This window comes from Beta vulgaris, chromosome 1, assembly GCF_026745355.1.
Source record: "Beta vulgaris subsp. vulgaris cultivar EL10 chromosome 1, EL10.2, whole genome shotgun sequence".
NCBI lineage: Eukaryota > Viridiplantae > Streptophyta > Magnoliopsida > Caryophyllales > Amaranthaceae > Beta > Beta vulgaris.
The window spans coordinates 51226116-51250382 of NC_079202.1; the positions used below are offsets into that span (position 1 = coordinate 51226116).

The 24267-nt window shown below is 35.4% G+C and overlaps 2 protein-coding genes across 4 annotated transcripts; both read left to right on the top strand.

Annotated features, from left to right (window-relative positions):
- The first annotated feature begins 1381 nt into the window (after positions 1 to 1381).
- On the top strand, positions 1382 to 6861 carry LOC104905503 (F-box protein PP2-A13). Its single transcript, XM_010694077.4, has 3 exons — positions 1382 to 1844; positions 4835 to 4953; positions 6025 to 6861. The coding sequence occupies exons 1-3, from the start codon at positions 1461 to 1463 to the stop codon at positions 6437 to 6439; spliced, it is 918 nt and encodes a 305-aa protein (XP_010692379.1). The 5' UTR covers positions 1382 to 1460; the 3' UTR covers positions 6440 to 6861.
- Positions 6862 to 13311: 6450 nt separating this feature from the next.
- Positions 13312 to 22477, top strand: LOC104905502 (F-box protein At4g00755). Of its 3 annotated transcripts, none has more exons than XM_010694074.3 (6): positions 13312 to 13472; positions 13890 to 14076; positions 16837 to 17253; positions 17340 to 17512; positions 18990 to 19108; positions 21787 to 22477. In XM_010694074.3, exons 2-6 carry the CDS (start codon positions 13950 to 13952, stop codon positions 22082 to 22084), a joined length of 1134 nt encoding a protein of 377 aa, XP_010692376.1. In that variant the 5' UTR covers positions 13312 to 13472; positions 13890 to 13949; the 3' UTR covers positions 22085 to 22477. The 3 variants fall into 3 exon arrangements, with proteins under 3 accessions (XP_010692376.1, XP_010692377.1, XP_010692378.1); XM_010694075.4 differs by having other exon boundaries at positions 13314 to 13472; positions 13894 to 14076; XM_010694076.4 differs by lacking the exon at positions 13312 to 13472 and adding an exon at positions 13537 to 13770.
- The last annotated feature ends 1790 nt before the right edge of the window (positions 22478 to 24267 follow it).

Genomic DNA, 24267 nt, shown 5'->3' on the forward strand with positions numbered 1-24267 from the left:
CTGCCAAGGGCTTGGGCCAGGTCCAATCACATCTATCAGCGCCTACGGGACTGAAGATAGATTTAGTACACAATATAAGAATACATCCTGAAGGAATATACATAGAATATTCCCCGAAAAATACAGGGCCCAACCTATATATGGGCCTATCCGGGTTCCCTATAAATACCCCTTTGATCTGAGTCATGAGGTACGTTCACGAATCCCAATAATCTATACTTGAGACCTACCGGTTTTCCCATAACTGACTTAGGCATCAGAGGGGCGTTCCTCGGATCAACCCCCGAGGCTAGTTTACGTGTTCTTTCTTGCAGGAACTAGAACCGGCTTTATTGATTAAGAGGCATCCCGGTTCGTACCCTAATAAACTTGTCCCATACCGGAACAATTGGCGCTAGAAGGAGGGGCGAACAATACCTTGTAGTCTAAGCCATTTCTTGCAAACAAAAACCCATGGATCCTAATTAGCAATTTGAGATGTCGGAGACAGATGAAAACAATGTTCCCTTTGAGAAAGCTCCCCCAGGATTCTCAACTCTGTTGCCGGCCACCAAGCAAGGCCGGTCGCCCACTGCCAAAGGTAGAAAAACTCCTGGGACTCCCCAGGAAAACATCGTCCATACCCTGCAGCACAAACATGGAATTTTTCTTTATAAACTTTTACTACTGTATTCTCTTCATCAACCTGTACTAGACCTGATAGTCTTGATTTACCTTATGTTTACATATGATTATATACGATGAGACGTGATTAGCATAATTTCTATTTAAAATAGAGTAAACACACCTTAAAACTTTATTCTATTAGGTTTATTTTCATTTCAATTCACTTTAATTTAGAGGTGATCAAACATGGCCCGGCCCGCTGGCCCGGCCCGTTTTTGGGCCGGGTTTGGGCAGAATTTTTCGGCCCGCGGGCCGGGCCCGGCCCGGTCATTTTTTTTTGTTTTTGGGCGGGCTTTGGGCAAGCTAAAAACGACTTTTTAGTCTATTTTTTGGCCCGGCCCGTTTTGGCCCGCAAAAGCCCGCTAAGCCCGGCCCGAAATAGCGGGCTTTGGACACAAAAATTCGGCCCGAATTTAGGCCCGACCAATGGGCAAATTTTTTTGGCCGCGGCCCGGCCCGAACCCGGCCCGGCCCATGATCACCTCTACTTTAATTTAGTAAATTTCTGCAGCTCTATTCAGTTAATTTAAGTTAAGTTTAGTTTTTTCAAATTCAAAAAGACGGGATCATAGGACCTTAATACTATTTGGACCTAAAATACTAAAAATAGTAAAACAAAAGGAAAGGCGTTTTTGGCACGCAATTTTGAAAGAGCGTGTAAGAAAACCAATTATTCCACCAAATTAGCAGTCATATATAAAGCATAAAAATGGATAGAACCAACTAGCTAATAATATAAAACACATCTTTCTTTCTCTTCTCTCACAAACACATTTCTTTCTCCAACTATAAAAATGGGCGCCGGAATATCATCAACCGACTGTCCAAATTCCGGCGAAGAAACACCGTCAACTCGCCGGAAACTTGAAGACATACCGGAAAGTTGCATAGCTATGGTGTTGGCCCACCTCGACCCGCCGGAGATCTGTCGTTTGGCCCGACTTAACCGGGCTTTCCGGCGGGCTTCCTCCGCTGATTTTATTTGGGAGTCTAAACTTCCGACGAATTATTCATTCATTATTTATATGATTTCTAAGTTGAATCATCAAAATGACGATGAAATTGATAATGATATGAAGATATATAGTAGTAGTAATAATATTAAATCGATGGATTTGATTAAGAAAGACATTTTCGCCCGCCTTTCTCGTCCCAATCTTTTTGATTCTGGTACTAAGGTAAATTATATTCTTCGCGCATTTTTTTTTACTGTCAGTTATTTTTTGTGATAGTACTTTTCCACTTGCTTCATTGTTGCATTTATATTTTGAATATTTTGTTATGATTTTTTTTTTTAATCCATATGAGCCACGAAATGTAGTACAAGAGAGGGGAGGGAAAAATCGAACATGTGACCTATCGTTCACAACACCTCAATCTTAACCACTAGGTCAAGACATCTTTGATTGTTTTGTTATGATTTTGAATGTGCGATCTCTCTCCTATTTCACTAGTTGTTTTAACTATGTTGCAATGATAAAGGACAAAGGAGTATTGTTAAATTTTTTTCGTCAAAATGAGGACTTGGCGACTTGCATACAACTATACAAGGGCTGTAACAGTGTACCGTATGGGTAAAGTCTATTGGATACGTTTTCTTTTTAATGGTTACACTTTGAGTTTTTGACATTATTAAAAAAAAAAATTAACTATTATTTGTGATTAACGGATGATAAAAGATATAATTATGTGAGATTTTGTAAGATCTTGTTTAATTCATCTCCATATATGTTCTAGGAATATCAACTTATTATAATTCTTATAAATGTCAAATTAAAGATATTTATTCTTAAATATTTCTATTAGCAAGCGTAAAAATATAAAATGCAATCATTAAAAAGAAACCGATAGAGTCTGGATTTGATGCCGCTATTTTAAGTTTATAAACTAAAATTTTAACTATTAAATCAAGTAATATTTGTTATTTTCGTTTTAGAATAAAATATTAATAAATGTTAAAATATAATTACCTCATATATAGCTCACGCCTACAAACTAGTTGAAACTCGATCGGAATAAAAAGGGAAAAGTAAAAAGGGTTTTGTGGATAGTATGAAAATTAGTAGGTACTTCCTCCGTTTCTTTTTACTCGTTACACTTCTCATTTCACGGACTCCTAGGCAATTTTTGAAGAAGAGAGAGGTAGAGAGTAAAAAGAAAAGGGACTCATGTGGGAGGAGAGAGATAGAGAAAGTTTATCGCCCAAAAAAGAAGTGTAGCAAGTAATGTGAAACTTCCCATAATAGAAAGTGTAGCGAATAAAAAGAAACGGAGGAAGTATATTGGGATGTTTGGGTGGATGCTATGTTAGAGAGTTTTGATCTAACGATAAGAAATTAAGAACCATACATAACTCGTGTCGTACACATGCTTTGAATCTTATTATAAAACCATATTTTATTTTTTTTCTTGAATCATAGAAGAATTTTTTTATTTATTTATAAAAGATCAATTATAATTGGATTTTTATGATTAGTAATTTCTAACTACTTATATAAACTTATTACCAGATGATGTTTGACTTTGTCAGAAAATCTCAACTTAGTATCTACCAACTATTTTACCAAATATAATCAATCATTATTATATAGCCTTAAGTACTATTCCTATTGTAGCAAAAAACCCTAACAATTTGGTTTGGAGTTCACCTCAGCAAGATGTGAAAGTTTGATCAAACATTTTTTTTTTGTGAAATCTAAGCCATGTTTGGTAAATGGTTTTTTTATTGGCTTTTGGCTTTTCAATTTGGTCAAACACTCAAAAAAAAGTGTTTGGTTATTAGCTTTTTGGTTGGCTGAAAAGCCGACTTTTAAGTCAAAAGGAGCAGCTTTTTCGATTGGCTTTTGGCTTGTTGGCTCACAAACTCTCTAATAAACAGCCAACAACCACAATTAATTTTGCTAAACACTTTTGCAAACAGCTGGCTTAAACAGCCAACTTAAAAAGCGAATAAATACAGCCAATGCTTCCAGTCAAACAAGCCAACTAAACCAGCCAACAACCGATAGCCAATTGTCAAACAACCCCCTAATCTAAATCAAGTGTTTTCTACGGATCTAGATCATTACAGATGGACATAAATCCAATCAGATATTAGGCAATCATAAAACTGTCACTTAAATACCTATCAATTAGCTGCCATAAAATTTGTAGTTTTTTTAGGTAAAGAAAGAATTTTTACGTACTAGGTGTTTTTCTGGTTAGACTGTTACTCGTTATTTTATTTTTTTTTAGTATGATGTTGATATATGTCAATTCTTTGTAATTAAGAAATTTATTGATGAGCTTCCGTGCCCAATGAGAAGGATAAGATTGAGGCACTTCATTGGAGTTGCTAAATGTGTAATTTAAGAAGTTAGTGGTACTGAAATATCAGTGTCACCATCAAAATTGACAAATAGGTTTGAAAAAATATAGGAGAAGCTAGTAATCATTATACATGTACGCTGATGTCAATCATAATATGAATTCGGATGAGAGAGTGATCACGTAAAAGGTTAATGAGTTTTCAACTTAAAATCAATATCCAATGAGTTTTCATATTAAAATCAATATCCAATAAGTAAAGTAGCTTGCCGATTTATATATTAACCATTGCGGCATTCCTCCTTCAAAGTGGGACAAACTTTTCACCTTAAGATGACAAATTTCTTGAATTTACTCCGAGAATGATAATACTACATGCTACTATCCTCATCTCATGAAGAATTTATAAATTGATTCAAAATTTTGGATTGATATCTTATAAGCGTCTTCTCATTCATCCGTCCTAATTAAATCGCTTTGCAAACTGTTTAGAATTCTTAATGCGTGTGTGGTTGGAATAAAAAAGTTATGAGAAGTGGAAGTTCTTAGAAAGTTGTGTTCTTTGGTTGGCAACAACACATGAAGTTGCAATTTTTGGGAGTTCTATTTTCCACAAAATAAAGTAGCTTGCGTAGTCTCCCTTAGAAAAGTGAAACTTCGTGTGACAAGTTTTACTTTCCAGCTCAATCAAACGATTTCTTTCATTTCCTAGAAAAGTATATGCATTGGAATAGTATTTCTTTGTTCAAGCAAACGACCACTTAATGTGAAAATTGCAGGTGCATAAAAACTTTAATTTGCACTGTATATACCTATTACATACTGTAGTAGTGATTTATTTGTAATGGGTTTTGTTTGTTAGGAAATATGGCTGGAAAAGAATACTGGAAATGTATGTATGTCAATATCATCTAAGGCCTTGTCAATTACTGGCATTGATGATAGACGATACTGGAATCACATTCCTACTGAGGAATCTAGGTGAGCTGCTTTCACATAGAATTTGATTTTTATTGGATATTTAGATTGTTAGATATTATTGCCTTTCAATCAATTTTAGAGTGGTCTCATTCTTATTTTGTTTTAACCATGGAAGTCCCTTTCTATTTTCCGGTGTTAACCAATCTTTACATTGTAGACTAGTAGTCGGCAGAGATGAGTCTACATGAAACAGGGTGGGGGATGAAACAATCTTTTTTTTTTTTTATCTTAGTCATTCACTATTTTTTTTGTCGTTTTATTTTATAAAAGCTATTTAAATTATTTGTTTCCACGGGGATTAATGTACTTGATTTGGACACGAAGGGTTGTTGAGACAACTTTTATTGTCTGTATAATAGGTAATAATTTATGGTGATAATGATAGTGAATTTGTACATAGTTTTATGAAGAAATTCTCATCCTAGTTTGAATGATTGTTCGTTTTCAAATATCTATATTTTTTCTAATATATTGAGTGGTAAGAAATCTATTTGGAGGATAACACGTGGCATGTTTTTGGGACGTACTTTCATTGTCATGACATTGATGTAGAGTCTCTTCACAAAATTACATAAAATCTATTACTGTTGTTACCAGCTATTACCAGCTACCTTGAGCAGTCGAAGTATTTGTACGTTGCTAAAAGATATAGACATCAATATCAATATGACAATATTACCTTATGCTTTGTCTTTCCCTTTTTCAATCTGCAATCAGATAGTCAATATGTCAATATGGCTGTTGAAATTGGACCAGTCAGTCATCAATTTATACTTTCAACCTATGAAAGATCTTTATAAGAATGTTCACATTATAAAGGTTTCGAGGAATCATGACTTTTTTGCTCTGACTATCTCTAGTTTTACATTTTTATGTATCAAATAGTCAAACCAAAAGAATCAGGTGATAGAGTATAAATCTATTCCTGAAGCGGATGGTTGAGGCCCCAGGAATAGATTTATTCTCTATCATCAGGGACTGTGGTTTATTCTGGTAAAGTCTTGGAAGATAAGTCTATGGGTTAAAGGTAGTTGATTAATTGGGTGTTGAATTGTTTTTCATTGTTGGTAGATTCCAGACAGTTGCATATCTTGTTCAAATATGGTGGTTTGAAGTTTGTGGGGAGCTGGAGTTCAAATTCCCAGCAGGGACATACAGCCTGTTCTTTCGACTCCAGCTCGGAAAATCCTCTAAGAGGTTCGGAAGGCGCATATGTAATGCTGAACATATACATGGATGGAATGTCAGACCAGTGCGATTCCAGCTGACAACATCAGACGGTCAGCACGCTTCGTCAGAGTGTTATTTGGATAAACCAGGATCATGGATCCTCTACCATGGAGGAGATTTTGTCATTAAGGATCCTGATAAATTGACAAAGATCAAGTTTTCAGCTAGGCAGATTGATTGCACCCACATTAAAGGTGGTCTTTCTTTAGATTCTGTGAAGATTTTACCCAAGAGTATAGCCAACCAAGCTTGTTAGATTTTGTAGATATGTCATATAGTGAGGGAATGATAAAAAAAAAATGGAACAGAATAGTTTGTAGTTTGGTTCATCATAGTAGTTGGTTGTATAAGGGTTTCCATGTACAAATGTCTGTTTTTCTAGGCCGAGCTCGGCTTCGTCAGAGGGCTTGGTAATCTACGAGTAGTTCCGAGTTGCTTCCTGTCATAGCTCAAATGTATATAGTCAAGATGTCTTTTTTTCTAGGGTGAGCTTGGCTTTGTTGGAGGGCATGGTATTCTACAAGTAGTTCAGAGTTGCTTCTTGTTATAGCTGAAATGTATGTACATAGTCAAGATGTCTGTTTTTCTAGGACGAGCTTGGCTTTGTTAGAGGGTGTAATCGTCCTTGAGTAGTTTCGAGTTGTTTGCCTTCTATATAGTTCATGGATATTAAGAGCATTACCAATGGTTGATCTAGTTTGCAGATCATGAAGAGAGAGGTAATAAAAATTATTAAAGAAATAGGCGAGAGAAAAAAAAAAAGAGAGGGTGTATGCACGGATCATTGTAACGGTCTGAAATGGGTTTGGGGAAAGTTAGTTCATCACCACATAGCACAAGGTGAGAGCGTGAAGAAATGAAGTGGGTCTCACCTCTATTGCATGACATACATCTAACCTTTCTTATTTCTCCAATCTAATGGCTAGGATTGCACAAAATTATTAGCGTTGCAAATTTTTGCAACGGACATATTGTAAGTTGAAAAAAAAAACACCAACAACTATATTTTTTTTTTGTCTATAAATAGAGACCAATATTGAGTTATTTCTACACATGAACACATCTTATTTTTCAGCTCATCTTGTTATTTAAAGTCATATTTGTTTCCTTTCATCATTTATCCACCCCACAAAACGCACTGCCGTTATAAGATTGTTAGCGTACGGGCAACATTTGGCTTAAATTCGGGCAACACTGGGGTTAATTCAGCTGCTACATTTTTGTTGTTATATGTAATGTAATTCTATGTATATGTGTGATTTCTATTGTTTAATGTAATATTCTATTATTATTATATTTTCTGATTATATATTTGAATCGATAATATTAAGTTAATTACCGTATCCAATTATGTACAACATTAACGAAATTATTTTTTACTAACATCACTAACATAAAAATGATTTACATTCAATAATCATTAATTAATTCTTAAATAAATCATAATGAACAAAAAAAGATGGGATGAGAAGGAGATTGAGGAAAGAGAATATATGGTGAGGTATGGTAAAAAGTTGGAAAGAGAATGTGAAGATCTAAAATTAGTCTTATTTTTTTATATTAATCTATTATGTACATATATATACTCTAACTATGATTTTAACTTTTAAGACAATTGGTCTTATTTTATATTAATACTAGCCTTCATATGCACGCGATGCGTGCGTTAATGTCAAAATTTGTTATTCTATTAGATACTCCATTCGTACTTTATTTATGATTAAACTTAAATGTGAAAAATTCAACAGTTAGATGAATTTAGATATATTAATTCGCTAATGTAAAAAAATAAAAAGGTTGTGAATGATTGTTAACATTAATTTTTTGTGAATGAATATTGAACATAAAAAACAAAAATAATGAGTTGGTTTAACTAAATCAAAGAATATCAAATGTAGTGAATGTTCAGACTTTTCATGTGCACGTTATGTATGCCATCTTTTTTTATAAGGTATAAATATTTTGTCCATTTAATTTTTGATTGAAGTATTTGATGCATATACCATTTTAAACTTGTTTTAAATGGCAAGTTGGAATGAGAATTTTTAAATGATTTGTTTTTGTAATATTTTTCTTTCCATTAATTAGATCATTAAGGGTATTTTAGTCACTTCAAAAGAGGACACCAAACCTCCTCTCTTGGCTTATATAATAGAGATTATTTTATGTATGCTATATAAAATGTATGTGACAAAAGATATATATAGTCATCATGTCATTTATAATAGTTAATTTTAGTTAATTATATAATACTTTGGAAGATTTTTAACTATCATTTGAAATATATACACCCTCCGTCCCAGAATAATCTTGACACTCATGAAGGCACGTAGTTTTAGATGATAAGTTGTTGTATGGTTATCAATTGTTATTTTATTGAAAAGTAGATGTGATATGAGTCCGTAGTTAATAAAAGTGGTATTATTTTATTTTTAAGAGAGAGAAGTTATGTCATGGTTAGACCGTTAGAGTTGGTAGGTAATAAGAGTGGTATTATTTTATTTGGAGGAGAGATAGTGTGACCCAATAATTAAAAGGTAAAGATTAAAATAATAGTGGTCATAAAAGCGTAAAGTATTTCGGGGCGGAGGGAGTACAAGTTTTTTTTATAATATAAAATCGTGAAAAAAAAGAGTCGGGGTCGCATGTTCGTGTTTTAAGTCAGATCGGATTCGGATTATCGAAGTCAGATGTTATGTCGGGGGAGGATGTCCGGATTTGAAGTCGGGATGAATTTAGATTCTTAGAGCTGGACGTTGGATTCCAGAGTTGAAATCCGACTTCTTGTAGGGTCAGAGTCGGATTATGCATAATCTGGTTCAATTCCAACCCGTTGCCATTCCTAACTGGTCCATTGCGATCTGAATGGAAATATTCGAGCCAACTCCGAAAAAAATAATATGAATCCAACTCCGTTTAAAAGTATGATTTTCAGTTGGAGGAGTGTGAGAGTCGGATCCCAACAAAATCCGACTTCGACTTTCAAGCAATTAATCTTATTTTTTTATATAATAGACTAATAGTACTATGTATGTATACTCTTACTTCGTCTGAGGCAATTGTATTTTATAAGATTTTGTATCAAAAAAATAATTGTTAACTATATAATAATTATTAGATTATGCTTCTATATAAGATTTTTCTCTTGAGAAAAATGGGGTGGAAAAAAAAGTTGAAACTGATCGGAGTTGGACGTTAGGATTTGAAGTCCGCTTGGATTCGAATTTTCAGTGTCGAAGTTGAATTTAAAATTCGAATTTTTATAGAATCGGAATAGGATCATGCATAATCCAGTCCAAGTTCAACCCGTAGTTATCCATAGCAAGACTGCACCAACTTGGCACTGCTTTAACCTTTTGATTCAGTTACGCCACCAACCGACAATCTTTCAGTCTCAGCTTTTGGGTTAAGTATACTTGATACTTTTCCGCCTAAGCCCATTAAAATCGTTAGTCTAACCAAACATGTTTAGTCTCGGTCAAGCATACTTGATACTTTTCCACCTAAGCCCATCAAAATCTTGAGTCTGACCAAACATTTTAGTCTTGGTCAAGCATACTTGGTACATTCCGCCTGTAGCAAGTTTTAGATGGATCGAGTTAAAAATAATTTATTATAAACTCAAATTAATAGTATTATATAAAAACTTATTATAATATAAACAATTGATTATATGACACAAAAATAACTATATGAAAAACTAACTACGTCATACAAAAATTAACTATATTAAATAAACGTTGATTGCATTATATTGTATTTGTTGTACAACAAGTTATTGTGCACAGTTTCCAATCAATTTTTTTTCCAATTCCGCCTAACCTCTACTCGATTTGGATCTGTTTTGACATTAAGTCGATTAGTCAGTTGTAAATAGGGATGGGCATGGGTCCAGGACCCTACCTGGACCCTGTTGGACCCGACCCTAATTTAAGGGTCTGGGTCCAACTTTTTCAGACCCTAAGGGTCCGGGTCCGGGTCTGGGTCCAAGTAAATTTTTTAGGGTCCGGGTCAGGGTCCGGGTCTTAAAGTTTTAGACCCAGACCCGACCCTTAGACCCTAAACTTATCTAATATATACATTTTAACTTTTTTTTGAAAAAACAAATTGATTTTCTAAAAGATTAAAACCTAAACTAAAACACCCATTCTAAACTCTTATGTAAGTTGTGTTTATTTCGTTTTTTTTTTCAGTTTGTATGTTTGTGTATTTGTTTCGTTTTTTTTTCAGTTTGTATGTTTGTGAATTGTGTTTGTTTCTTTTTTTTTTCAGTTTATAAGTTTGTGTTTGTGTTTGTTTCGTTTTTTTTAATTTATATGTTTGTGTTTGTTTCATGCGATTTTTTGTGTTTGTTTCATGCGAATTTCAGATGATTATTGATATTAATAATGCTAAAAATTTAGCAAAATAAAAAATTTAGGTCTGGACCCTCCAGACCCTCTAGACCCTCCAGACCCTAAGGGTCCGGGTCAGGGTCCAATTTTTTTAGACCCTTAGGGTCCGGGTCCGGGTCTGGGTCTGCAAAAATATTTAGGGTCCGGGTCTAGGGTCCAGCTGGACCCGACCCAGACCCTACCCTTGCCCATCCCTAGTTGTAAACTTCTGATACAATCTCATGTGTCCTTGATTATGTTGAACGGGTGTCTACCAAAGTCAACCTGATAATATTTTTGACTTCTAATCAATGTCTTGGTGTATGATTAAGCTTTTTTCTCTATTCAATTTTTTTCTGAATAATAATTCACGAGAAGCTTGTTTTGTTTCAATTTAATAATCTTGCATATATTGGTTTTTAATTACCCATTTGGCCTTCTCCACTCATATATTTAATCATAATTAAATGGAAACTTATGTCAACCTATTCAATTTAAACGAACTTCTTAGCTTACAATTGACCTTTTCCACTCTTTAAATTGATTATAATTGAAAGACTTTTATATGTTATTTCGTTTCACATGAAACTGTTGAAATTTATTCATTTTTTTTGTTGGATCGACATATAAAAGTATGGGATTTCCAACTTTTATGTTAACAAACAATATTATCTATATCTACACTATATAATTTTAACATAAGTAAGAATAAATCTTCTGAGCTACCCTTAAATAAGAGTCGCACTCAAAGTTCATTACAACAAGCCATACTTCCTCCCACCTCTCTCCAAATATAAGTTCTTCCTAAAGTGAACATACATATGCAACCAAAAAACACCTTATTATCCAAACAACTGCAGTTTATAGTTTAACACGTGAGGTCATTTTTTTTTTTATAATTAGGAAATTAAGTCAACCCAAGGGCTAACCCCTACAAGGCTACTAACTTGTAGGAAGCACCAACACATTGGCTGATAAGGCATGCATATCATGCTAAGAAAATACCCCAACATAATGCTGGGGGTAAGGATCGAACCCCTGACCTCAAGGGCCAAGGGGGAGCGCTCTGCCCACTTGAACTAACTCCTATCCTTACACGTGAGGTCATCTATAATATTTCATTTAACAACCTATGACATCGCCCAAATCCAAATACCCCATCTTCTTCTTTTTACTTTATTTAGTTCGCTTTGTTGGAGAATCAATGAGAAAATACAAAAGTATAAGAGAGGAACTAAAATAGTGAAGATAAAAACTAAAATAGTGAGAAAGGTAAAGTAAAAAGTGGATTAAAAAAGTAAAAAATGAATGACATAGGTGGAAAAAAAGAGTAAAATATAAATAAGACATCTTATTAAAATAGAAAATATAACAGTTTGTACATTAACAGAATACAAGGAAAGTCGTAGATTAAAAAGAAACTAGTATTTGGGCCCGGGAGTTGCTCCGGATTGGTACTGTTTTACAAACTTGATATGACTTTTTTCCCTTTCCAATTAAATATATTAAGAAAAACTCAACATTTAAAATATACAAATATAATAATGTGGAGACTTATAACATGATTAAAAGTTGGTTGAGATGGTAATTGTATTATACATAATTGCAAGAGGTCATGGGTTCAAATCTTGTTGCAAGTTAATTTTACTTTTGTTTTCAATTAAGTATGCGCTCACTATCATGCGACATGAAATCAACATTTGGGTGAGCGTGGGTGGAGCTGCTAATTACCCCTCTTTCTTCCAAGGTAACTTCTAGAGTTACGTGGGGAAAAACCTAAAAGTTGATGGGTTGATGTTCTCGGAAATACGGCCAACTTGCTTTGCTTTGTTCTATGGTGGAATTGGAGGTGGCGTAACTGTGTAATGTTTGATAATACTACTGACATTCCTATAGACACACACTTTACTTCGCTCTCAATTTGCTGAAACATGGCAAAGCCTCAGGAGGGCTACTATTTCTAATAGTGTGCAGCAGTCCCTGAGACGCGAGGTTTTTATTCGTTGGTTGGCTCTTCCAGCCTCTTGGATCTGTTTAAACTCTAATGGCGCCTCAAAAGGAGATACGGGCCTTGCTGGTGGAGGAGGCATCTTCCGAGACTTTAGAGGCTCGTTCATTCGGGCTTACTCAACCAACTTCGGGACTTGTTTAGCCTACAAGGCTGAGATTTTTGCTACAACTCTTGGCCTTGAGATAGCTTATAATCTAGATGTCACTAAGCTAGTTCTACAGATGGACAACCAAGCATGTATCGAAGTGTTCCAGAATGCAGACTACCATGGTGGAGAAGGTTATCATCTCATCAATTTTTGCCGTTCGCTTAATAATTCCTCTGATTGGAAAGTCGTGTAGTTCATTGTTATCGTGAAGGAAATAAATTAGCCGAAATATTAGCTAGTGTAGGGAAGGCCCATGCTGAGAATGTGATTTATTACAATACGCCTCCGCATTCTATACTATTACTTTTCCATTAGGACATCATGGGAGCTACTACTCTCCGTTTTATTTCTTAGTTTGTTGGTTTGGATTTGTTTTCCCCTTTTTTACATTAAAAAAATAAAATAAAATGAAGACGATAATAATTTAGGTATTAAAGCAAAACAACGTGAAAACATTTTAAATAATAATTTTATCTATTTAATATCTGGATTGCGACAACTGGACATATCAAATACCAATGCTTTATAACCAAAAAAAATACTTCCGGAATGTTTCAAAAATAAAATAAAATCAAGGAGTATAAGATTGTTTTGGTGGAAAAACATAAATGCAGACGCCGAGCCGAACCTTTCATTCAAGTTTATCTACTGGTGCTACGAGGCGAGAGAGATTAAATGATTAATCATCACTTGAGATTTTCTCTCTCCTAGGGTTTTTAGCTCGAGATTTCTTCCCTGTCGGTGACGAAAATAAAAGGTAATCTCTTGATTTCTGCATCGCAATTCGCAAGTATCTGTCTTTTTCCTTCAATTGCGCGCATTCTTTTCCTTTCCACCTTTCTCAGCTCTTTCTCTCTCTTGCGCTTGACCAATTCAATGTTTTTTTAGCAACATTTTGTCGAATGTCTGTGTTTTATGTTATCTCCAATTCTCAATCTAATTCAGTTTTCGAATCTTTCAATTGAATTCAATTTTAATCCTCGAATAATTGTGGTTGAAGTGAACTTCTTTTTCAATTGAATTTATTCGCGTCAATGTTTACCTGTTATTCAGAGGTGATTTTATCATAATTTGAGTTCAGCGTGTATTAATGTTTCAGAAATTACTTGAAGTAGAATTGTGATAGTAATATGTTGAATGACAGTGGTTTGATTTTGTGGTAAATTATTGGCAGTTAGGTTTTGAAGGCTAGGAACAGCTCGGAATCGTGCTCTGAGTTTTCAGATACACATGAATGGAATTCCGTTGGGATTTTCTAGATTCGCTTGATCCTGATGTTTCGAGTAAGATTTTGATGAGCTTGGATGATCCGGCTGATATTGTCCGGGCTAGTTCAGTGTCAAGAACGTGGCGCGATTTTGGTAAGCTAGTATATTTGGGAGTTATATGTTATGTTGATGATTTTGTGCTTGGTTGACAGAATGACAAGTCTTCTACCTAATTATCAGCAGTATGATCCTTTTTCTTTTAAGGTGATGCTTAGTGTGACGTTGTACCTTGTATGCCATAGAGTTTTAGCATCTCTTGGTTAAGTGCATCGCATAGCAGTCATTGTGTGCTTGTGTGACTTTTTGTCATTTTGACTGCGGTTCGTCTTTTATCTATAAAAACTTGCTTATTGTCAAATGTCTTGTTGTAGCATGCATTTCTGTTTTGTCTTTCTAGACTGCAGTCATTCGTTAAAGAATGAATGAGCTCTGTCTGAATTCTCTGAAATTATTTTATCTTATATGAACTTATATAATCTTATCTTATCTAAACTTATCTGGTCTTATCTAAACTTATACGATCTTATGTGAACTTATCTTATCGTATTTGAACTTATATTTTAGTTTATTGTGTTGCCTAATGTAATCCGTTCTATTCAACTTATTTTATCTTATCTGAACTTAACTTATCTCATCATTTTTGAACTTATTTTTGCTGAAATAAGTTGAACCAAACAAAGTCTTAGAAGACAACCAGTGGACATTTCACCAAGACTTTAGGCTTTAAATGTTCTTTTCCTAATAGATCTTGTGAAGGGACTTCAAATGGTTAAGAGAGACTCAATTAATATATCAAAAGTAAGGCCCAAGTAGTTAAAATATTAAACTTTACCCTTCAACTACCTTATAGTTTTTTTTTCTTTATATCACGACACAACTTCCAATGCCTTCCTTCTTTTACTCTAGAAATGTTATTCTTCTCTCTTTGCCTATACTAGATACAGTTGACAAGGCTATGCCCATGTATTTCACTTCTTCCCGAATATCGTAACCTGGATACTTTAATCTTCCTTCTCATTGATTGATGCTATGTTACTCGTATTCGACTCACGTGTTTGTCAAAACTCACAAGTACAAGTGTCAACCTTGGCCATTTTTGTGGAAGTTTTGTATGCTTTTGGTTAAAAGAATTATTGTCAACTGTCTACATTTTGGAGCGTAAATATTTGATATATATACTTGATATGAAGAGTATGAGTAGCATAAGATTGATGCCTCAATTTTATATCTAAAGGCTTATAACTAAATCCCAAGATGTGAAGAATTTGGCCAACCTTAGAGATTATGGGTGGCTGAGGATCTTTTCAAGTCTTCAGTAATGGAAGAAGGGAGGTTTTGTGTCTATGATTGATGGATGTTGCATCTGTTGTTTTCTTGAGAACTTGGACGTATATTCCATGCGCATATGAAGCTCTCACAGTTTCCTGATGGGCATGTATCTGGAGTTGAAACCATCTCGGGCTAGAGTGGATGGCTTACTTTGGTAGTTTTGTTGAATAAAAAATAATTGAAGCAACATATAATAATTATCCTATCAGCAATTTCCTTTGGCATTATGTTGTAGATTCAGATTGTCCGCAATGACTTGTTTGTCACATCGGGATGATATGAGGCAAATAAGATACTTAAGGACTCCTCATACAGGACTCTCATGTAGTCCAACAGGCTCGAGATTAGACTTAGCTATTCACTGTAGTGTTGTCTAATGGTTCATCAATCAGAGATATATCTAATATGGATTTACTTCCTTCGTTCCTATTAATCACAACATTTGGATTGTTACACTATTCACACAATCAGTTTTGACCATCTATTATGATTTATATGTAGGGATGAACATAGTCATGAAGGTCATGTTAGATTCGTCTGGATGTATACTTTTAATTATCGACCTCTTATAATTTTACTCGTAGATAATTGAAGATATTAGTGGCTGAAGTTGTGCATCGGGAGTCGTGAAACTCAACATGTTGCATTTATACGGAATAACGGAATGGAGGAAGTAATTAAGATTGGTTGAGGTGGGTTAGACAGTGTATGTTGGAGTATGTATTGATTATAAAGAGGGCGTTGGTCAAACCCCGTGTTACTTAAACCTATGCTGTGCAAGCTTAAATATAGATTCATTTGGTTTTATATAAAAAAAGGAGTCTGCTCCAGCATTTTAGGGTTTCCTAATTCTCCTACCCATACTATATAGGTTTTTAAGCTGTTCAGGTGGAACACAGCTGCATTTTAAATTCTGAAACGCCTTGAATATGAATAATTCCCTTATAGTAGGTTCTGCAAATGCACTTTCACTTGCAATAATAATAAGGTAAAAAGCTTTCACATGGGTACCTTTCTTCTTAAGAATTTGGTCATTTATACTAGGTTTAGATTGGAAATCCTTAGATCTGAATTTGAAGCACTGAAATTAAAATTTGAAAATTTTCTGCACTTTCTAGTGATCAACATAGCCTTCAATCATTTTCATGAACTATTACATACCATTGGAGACTCGAAGACATGTTAACTACACAATTATTGAGTTCTTCATACGCATGTTTATACTGTATTTGCAATTGATCATACTATTCAAAAGGCTGCTGAGTATCTGTTCCTCAAGAGTTCTTTTGCTTCTCATTTCAGATATTTTTACTGAATTAATATCCTTGCTATTTTCTCTAAATGTTGCTTATTTCCTCTTTTCATGGACTTAATCAGTTCTTTTTGTCCCCAACTGATATTGTCCATCATATATATGCTCTGCACACTCCTGAATTAGTGATAGAGAATAGAACTTGTTCCTTTTCTAGGCAGAGGATCATGCTTGAAAGCTAAAAATCTAATATGTCTCTCTGTAATTGGCAGTAATAACAAATGGGATATGCAAGCATCTCTGTCTAAAGCTGTTTCCGCAGTTATCTGGCATTGCTCGTGTCGTTGATGTAAGCATCAGGCAAGAGAAGGGCGCAGATGTTGGTTGCAGTCGGTTCGTTGAATGGGAGCATTTAAAAAAAGAACACAAAGTGTTCGTCTCCTTAGCTCGAGGTCTTACATCATCAGAGGTGGGTGAATGTCTATCAGATGCCATTGGTGCTTCCAGCACAGATAATTATCCGGAAGAAGGTGTTCATAACACTCTGGAATCCAGGGACCGCATTGGACGTAGAGCCTCATACTGGTCGAGCTCAGGACAGAGTAACCTGGAAGTGCCGGAGAGACTAACTTATAAGTTGATTTCTGAATGTTGTATCATAACTGAAATAAATATTCAGCCTTTTCAAGGTAATAATGCTTTTCTTGGACAAATTCTAACTCTTTGTTGAGATGCCCTCTCAGATGTATCTGATCGTTTGTATCCATTCATGCAGCCTTTTTTCAAGCGAATTGTCCTATATATTCTGCAAAAGTGGTACGTTTCCGCATGGGTTACAGAATATTGTCTGACGATACTGAGGAAGATTTTGCAGACAAAGAAGGTCCGCGATTTGCTGAGGAAAACTTTGTTTGGACTTACACTACACGAGAATTCCCAATGGTGCAGGTCAGTAGCCTCCATGAATGGGCTATCACTGCTGCTAATCTATTTGAAGATCATCTGTGTTGTGATTAGAGTAATAGAGGAGATACAATCATTTGAGATGTCTCACTCCGAAACTCTTTTAGTTCTTTTATGCTAGGGTTTGAGGCACAGATTTCATTTAGTTTGGCTTCAGTTTGTTTTTAATTTGACTGAAGATGCTCACATGATGACATACAGCCGATGCATGCACGACGATATAGAGGTCAAAATGAAGTTCCGATGTATGTCTGTACTTGGTAATATAGAAAAACTGTGATAGTAATACGGATGGTAAGTAAGGCAGGGGTCTTGTTCCTTTTTGTGAATATAGGAAGTGCTGGCCTTTTGCAAGTGGGATTTATTCATGCTTTTGGTTCTAATTAAAGGAAAAAAGGTACACGGTCAGTTAGAGTCTCTATGCAACTTCACTGTCTTCTTCATATGGCAATAAATTGACCTTGGGAGGGGGGGGGGGGGGAGGAGAGTGTTAGGTCATTTAATGTCGATGGAGTAAATGGTTGTTTTGATATTCATTCCCTTATATTCTTCCATCAGCAGAGAAATCCCCCCCCCCCCCTCCCCTCGTCATTTGTAGGCTAGCTTACATGCATTTTCTAATTTTTTTTTCTTTTGCTTTCTGAAAACAAGTGAGTGAAAGCCATGACCAAGGAAGAGGAAGCTATGAAACTTGAGGCTTCTTTGTGCTAGTTTTTGTGTTAACAACATGAATATTTTAATATGTTTGCTGGATGATTTGAATGCTGATCTAATTTTTCACTAACATGCTATTGAGTGATAGAGTACCAGATTTCTTCCCCTAGCTGTCAATAATGTTAATTGGGTTCTCGACTTTTTTTCACTCAGTCCCTTGTCAGCTCCTCTGAAAAAGAAGAATGAAGATAAAAGAACTTTTAGAGTCCTTCGAACCAATCATAGACTTCATTGAGATAGATAAATTAAGAACCCCCCCCCCCCCACCCCAAAAAAAAGAACTGCTTATGAGACTTTCATCTCGTACAACTCAATCAGATACACCCAAATATTGATTCAAATTAAAAGGGATATGTGATAGAAAGTTCAAAAGATTGTATTTTCCAAATGAACACTCGAAAAGATAAAGGATGCATCTTCTGGGTTAGGTATGTTATCTCCCAATGATTGTATTTCCAAGTACCTCCTAGCGAGGTTTAATATGATCCAATTTATAAGTAAGCATCTCTTGTAAAATATGAGCAACTCCAAAATCCTTCTAGAGTCCAAACCTCCATTTCTCCTACCCATCCTCCTCCTTCCTTGGTTCTTCCTCGAAGGAATTGTTGTGTAACAAGTGCAAAATGTCCACTAGAATCAGAGCAGAATGTAGTAATAGAAATAGGGATGCTATTAATACATAAATCGCTCCTTTTTTTTTTTTTTTAATGTTTTTAGTGACTGCTCACCAAGATACTTGTTGTTACAGGAGAATCACTTACAAAATTTCAAGCTCCCAGAACCTGTTCTTTGCTTAGGTGGATTCCTGCAGATAGAGCTTCTAGGTAGAGTTCAGAAGCAAGAAATGGATGGACTCTTTTACATATGGTGAGCTCTGAAACTAATATAAGTGGTCTAATGATATGGTTTTTGGTTCAGATTGATGGCTTGTTTCTGTTTGTTTCTAGGCTAACAAGTGTTAGTTCGAGTCAAGCTTATTATTCATTTCTTGAGGATTCTTGTCACTTTTGATGCTTGAGGTTTAAATTAGATTAAAGTTGAACGTTAAGGCTATACGTTGGTTTCTGATGAAAGCTCCCTTTTGCATCTTTTTCCATGTCTATCTACTTAGCAATAGGTTTATCATTTATGAGCCAGATGCTTTTATTTTTAATAGAAATACATATTTCTTTTGCTATAAAAGTGCCCCGTAGAGAAACATGAATGATCACCAATTTCTTTTTCCCTTGTAGTTTCTATGAGGAAAAATAGGTTTGTATGACACCAACTATAGTTTAGGTGTGGGGAACATGACAAATAAAGCGCATACATTGAGGGTTTGTCAAAAGCCGAAGATTATCTAAACCCTAGAATCTTTTAATTTTATTACACTTTTTGACTTCAGCCGAATCTTTAATTCTCTCATTTGAATTTCACATCACGTGCCTCCCTAATCACATAATTTGAGGGAATAAAAATTTAGGCTAAAGTCAAAAAAATAATAAAAGGAGAAAGATTTAGGGTTCTGGTAGAATCTTTGGCTCTTGACGAGCTACGTGTCATCAAGTGCACGCCAATTTTTGAAGGCATATACACAGTGGCGGTTCTGGGCTTGGGCCTGTGCGGGTCGACAGAGGACTCCGGTATTAGAGGGGACCCAAAGCTTGGTACTTAACCAGTTAATCTTGTACTAGAAATATATTAGGATAAAATTGATGTGGAGAGCAGTTGATAAGATAATGGGACTTTTAAATAAGTGTTACAATGGTCAAGATAATGGGACTCTCAAATAAGTGTTACAATGGTCAAATCCTGTTGCTGTATGAAAAATACCTATATTAATTTTTTCACAGCTGGACACCTCACATCCCTTTTCTACTTCAAAGGCACTTTACGAGACATTAATTGACTTGTCTCCTACAATCATTCAAGGATTGAATTATACAACTAACTTCTCTAGTTTTTCTTCCCTTTTTGACTTCTTCAAGTTCCAAACCCTATATTATTTATTTCTCTCCCTAAAACTTGTTCATCAAAATCCCATTAATATAATTTACTTAAGTTTTTTCGTTAATTTTTTTTGAATATAATTTACTGAAGTTTTTGGTTAAAATTTATGTCTATCTATTTTATATACAAGTATATAATCGCATAATCTACCATTAGGTTCTCGCTCATCGTCGCTCAGGTTGGCGATCCTATAATTCTGCTCCATGTCAAATAGGAAATCAACTTATTTTGCATCCCTTATTTTGCATCCCTTGTGCTGTTGTAGTCACGGAGTTTAGAGAGTTTGATCTTCATTGCACCAACACCACCGCAGTCTCTACCTACATTTTGCAAACATTTCTCTAGTGCTTCCTCGGCTTATCCCCGAGCACAGTTTAGTTGCTCACGGAGCTCAACCTTTTTCCTCACTAAGTCATCTATTGCTGTCTCTAGTCAGTCAATTTGCTTGGCTTGACCGAGAACAATCTCTTGGAGCTGGGTCCGACTTTCCATCCTCCCTTCTAGCCCCGCTAGCCTTTCCTCGACTGTAGTCATCTTGTGTAGCCCTCACAAGGTGCTCAACTGCTCACAGGTCTTTCATTGTCTAAAGCTTGGCTCTGATACTAACTGTCACTGTCCGAGTGTTTTGATCTTGAAACGTGCAGAGCGCGCTTACCTTTTGTTGGTAAGTGCGATAGCCTTAGTGCTGAAAAGAGCCAAGTGGCTCGTGGAAGCACGAGTACACAAGTATAATAAAGGAACACTCTTGCCTAGTGGCAACAAGAGTAAGGGATGAGGGTCCTGTCCTTGTGCACAAGGCGGGCACGAGTGGGGTTGACGAAGGAAACCCGATTTGGTTTTGGAGGGCGCTTTACAATATGTGGTGGAACAAGCTCTTGGTTGGCCAACAACACACAAAATTATAAAGCATTAACAACAGATAGGAGGTCAAGTTTGATTCATTTATCAATGCGCCCAAAGAGGGTTAATTGTGAGATAGTACATTCTTCGAGTGAACAGTGGTTTTGCAGTAACATAATATGCAAGCTAGAGCCTTAACGAAATTTCTAGAACATAAAGACTTGTTCTCTGTAATGGTAGCTGTTCGACAATCTCTCCCTTTAAACCTTCGTGCTTTACCTACCATCTCCTTGATTATCCATATGAAGGCTTGGTGGCTTGGGTAAATTGAATTCAGTAAGAGATTGTGGAGAACCTACATGATCCTTTTTCTTAAACATAGGCAATCTGTTTTGGCGCTCTAATCTTCTCTTGGGAAGTCAATGCGAGTCGATTAGATTTTCCCAAAGCTTACACAACCTCAATGTCATTCCATCAATATTTTTTAATGGCATCTTCCGATAGTAATAAATTTAGAATATGCCATTAGCTCAATTACATGTAAAGAAATCTTGGATTCATGAAACAAGGTGCTCTCTGTTTGTTTGGACTCTTGGCGTGTGGTGCATTTTGGTTCGCTGATGTCAAATAGCTCATGGACTTCCATTCAGATTTTAGGTCTGTTCTATCAGATCATGCTGCTAATTAAAGTTTTCCGTTTGTCATTCTTTTTACAGTATGGCTCATGTTCAAGTTATGGGGCGTTCCCTGTTCCCTGTTTTTGGGGTTGAATCTCTTGAGCCAAGTGGAAGGTTTACACTCATGTACAACCCCCATGCCCAATACTTTTCTCCGTGTCACGAGGACACTGAGGAAATCTCTCTACGACCAGAGATGGTTCAAAGACATGTTAGAGGTTGGGAGCAGATTTTGAACATGTTGCGGGGAACTCTTGGAGTTGAGGTTTATGATTCAGAGGATGAACACCACGATTCAGAAGACGAGGAGGGGTTTGCTGAGGACTTTGCTGCTTAGTATTTATCTGAGGGTCACATTTTTCAATTTTCATATTGTATCTGTAAAAGTCATTCTAGCCCATGCATCTAACGGCTATGTATTTTATTACGTCAGTCGTTGGGCAGTCGAACTCTCGTGAGATGAGTGAGACTCTATCCCGGTAACGGTTCTTGTTTCAACATTAAATAAGCGTCGTAGGACGTCACCTCAATGCTGCGACTGTTCCGCCGCTGTAAATAGTGCCTTTTTTCTTTTTTTTGGATGGAGTAAATAGTAACTTTTAACAAGGGAGAAAAGCCAAAAGAGTGGGATCTTAATTAAGTTTGAGACATCCATCTTGGTTGATTTATTTGTTTTGGATTGGCTGTGTTTGCTTTGTGATAATAGCGATGCTTCCTGTGTTGATTTTAACTTGTGAGAAGTAATCTGGTACTCCACGCCTAATTATTGATTCTCACCCCTTGCAACTGCAAGATGGATTCTCTTAATTACCTTGTTCTTGCAACTGAATTCTCTTTACCTTTTAAAAAAATTTGTATAGGCATTTGTATTCGGCGCATACTTGTAATTTCTTTGTTTACTTTTCTTTTCATGTTTGCTCGCACAATTTTGATTACTGACAATTACTTTTTCTGAAAATAAAAAGTGGAAAGTTTCAAAATATACATTTCGTAAAATCTAATATTTCATCCGTTTTTTATTATTGTAGCATTTTTCTTATTTAGAAGTTTCATATTAGTTGCAACATTATTAAATTTGAGTATGTTTTCTCTATATTTTTCTCCTTATTGTATAGGTCCTTGTTTTCATCTCTGTATCTCTCTCATCTCTTAAAAAATGTGTAATATGTATATATTGCAATTATTAAAGAATGAAGTATTTATATATATTAATAAAAAGTTATAGTTTAAGTAAAATATATATAAATAATGGCAAAATCAAAGTAGTAGAAGTAAAGGATACAGAGGCAAGAACTACACCAAAGTCAAAGCATGACTCTTAAGTCTCAACCGGTAGAGAAGGATAGCTATGAGTTTTTCTGTTTCAACTAGTTATTAGGCTTGGATTATGCTTTGGGTAAGAAAAAAATTCATTTATCAATATAATACTTTATGATAATAACACTAAATATAACCTAGCCTAGTGGTTAAAACTTTAGTACATGTACTTGAGGTCTCGGGATCAAACCTTATACTATGTAATTCCCTAGGCAGAGCACCACGTGGCACATTTTTTTGTTTTCGCATGCCTTTTAATATATCTGTATAGAGTTAATAGTGACACTTTTAAAATTACGGATTTTTAGACAATTTTTGGAAAGGAGAGGGATTGAGATAAGGGTGGCAATGAGACGAGACAACTCGCGAGCTACTCGAGATCGACTGGGTCAAAACTCGGTCAAAGCTCGAATTGAACTCGAGCTCGACTCGAGATGTTGGTGAGTCGAGTTGAGCAACTCGATACTCGACTCGAAAACTCGAATATCTAATTATCAATAGCAAAATACCTAAATTCAACGATTTTCTATCTTATTGTTATTGTTGCTTGTAACATGAGACACTTGCAAGCTACTCGAAATCTACTCGGTCAAAACTCGACTCGATCAAAGTTCGACTTGGTCAATGGTCGGTCAAAACTCGGTCAAAGCTCGACTCAAACTCAAACTCGACTCGAAATGCTCACGAGTCGAGTCGAGTCGAGCTAGCTCAAACTCGAACTCGACTCGCATCATTGCCACTCCTAGATAGAGAAAGAAAATAAAAGGGTCTCATGTGATAGGGAAGAGATAAAGAGAAGTTTTTATACAAAATAAAAAGTGTTACAATTAAATTGAAACTTCCTAAAATAGAAAGTGTCACAATTATATTGAAACGGAAGAAGTACTATTGTATATATGTGATCATCAAAAGTAAAAATAAATATGAAACTATGTGTTACACTCGTATTCGGGTTCGGTAAACTATTATATGGATGTCAAACAACTTAGTAGGTAGAACTGTAGAAGTAGAACCTTATAAACTGGAACCAAGGTTCGAGATCAGTCTCAGTCTATGGCCCTGTTTGCCAAATAGAGTTTAGAGTTTAGTTGTTAGAGTTTAGAGTTTGCTGTTAGAGTTTTAACTTTTTGTTCAGCAGATTTGACTGCTGATTTGACAACTTTTTTTTTATAAATGTGTTTGGTAAAAATTAACTGATTACTA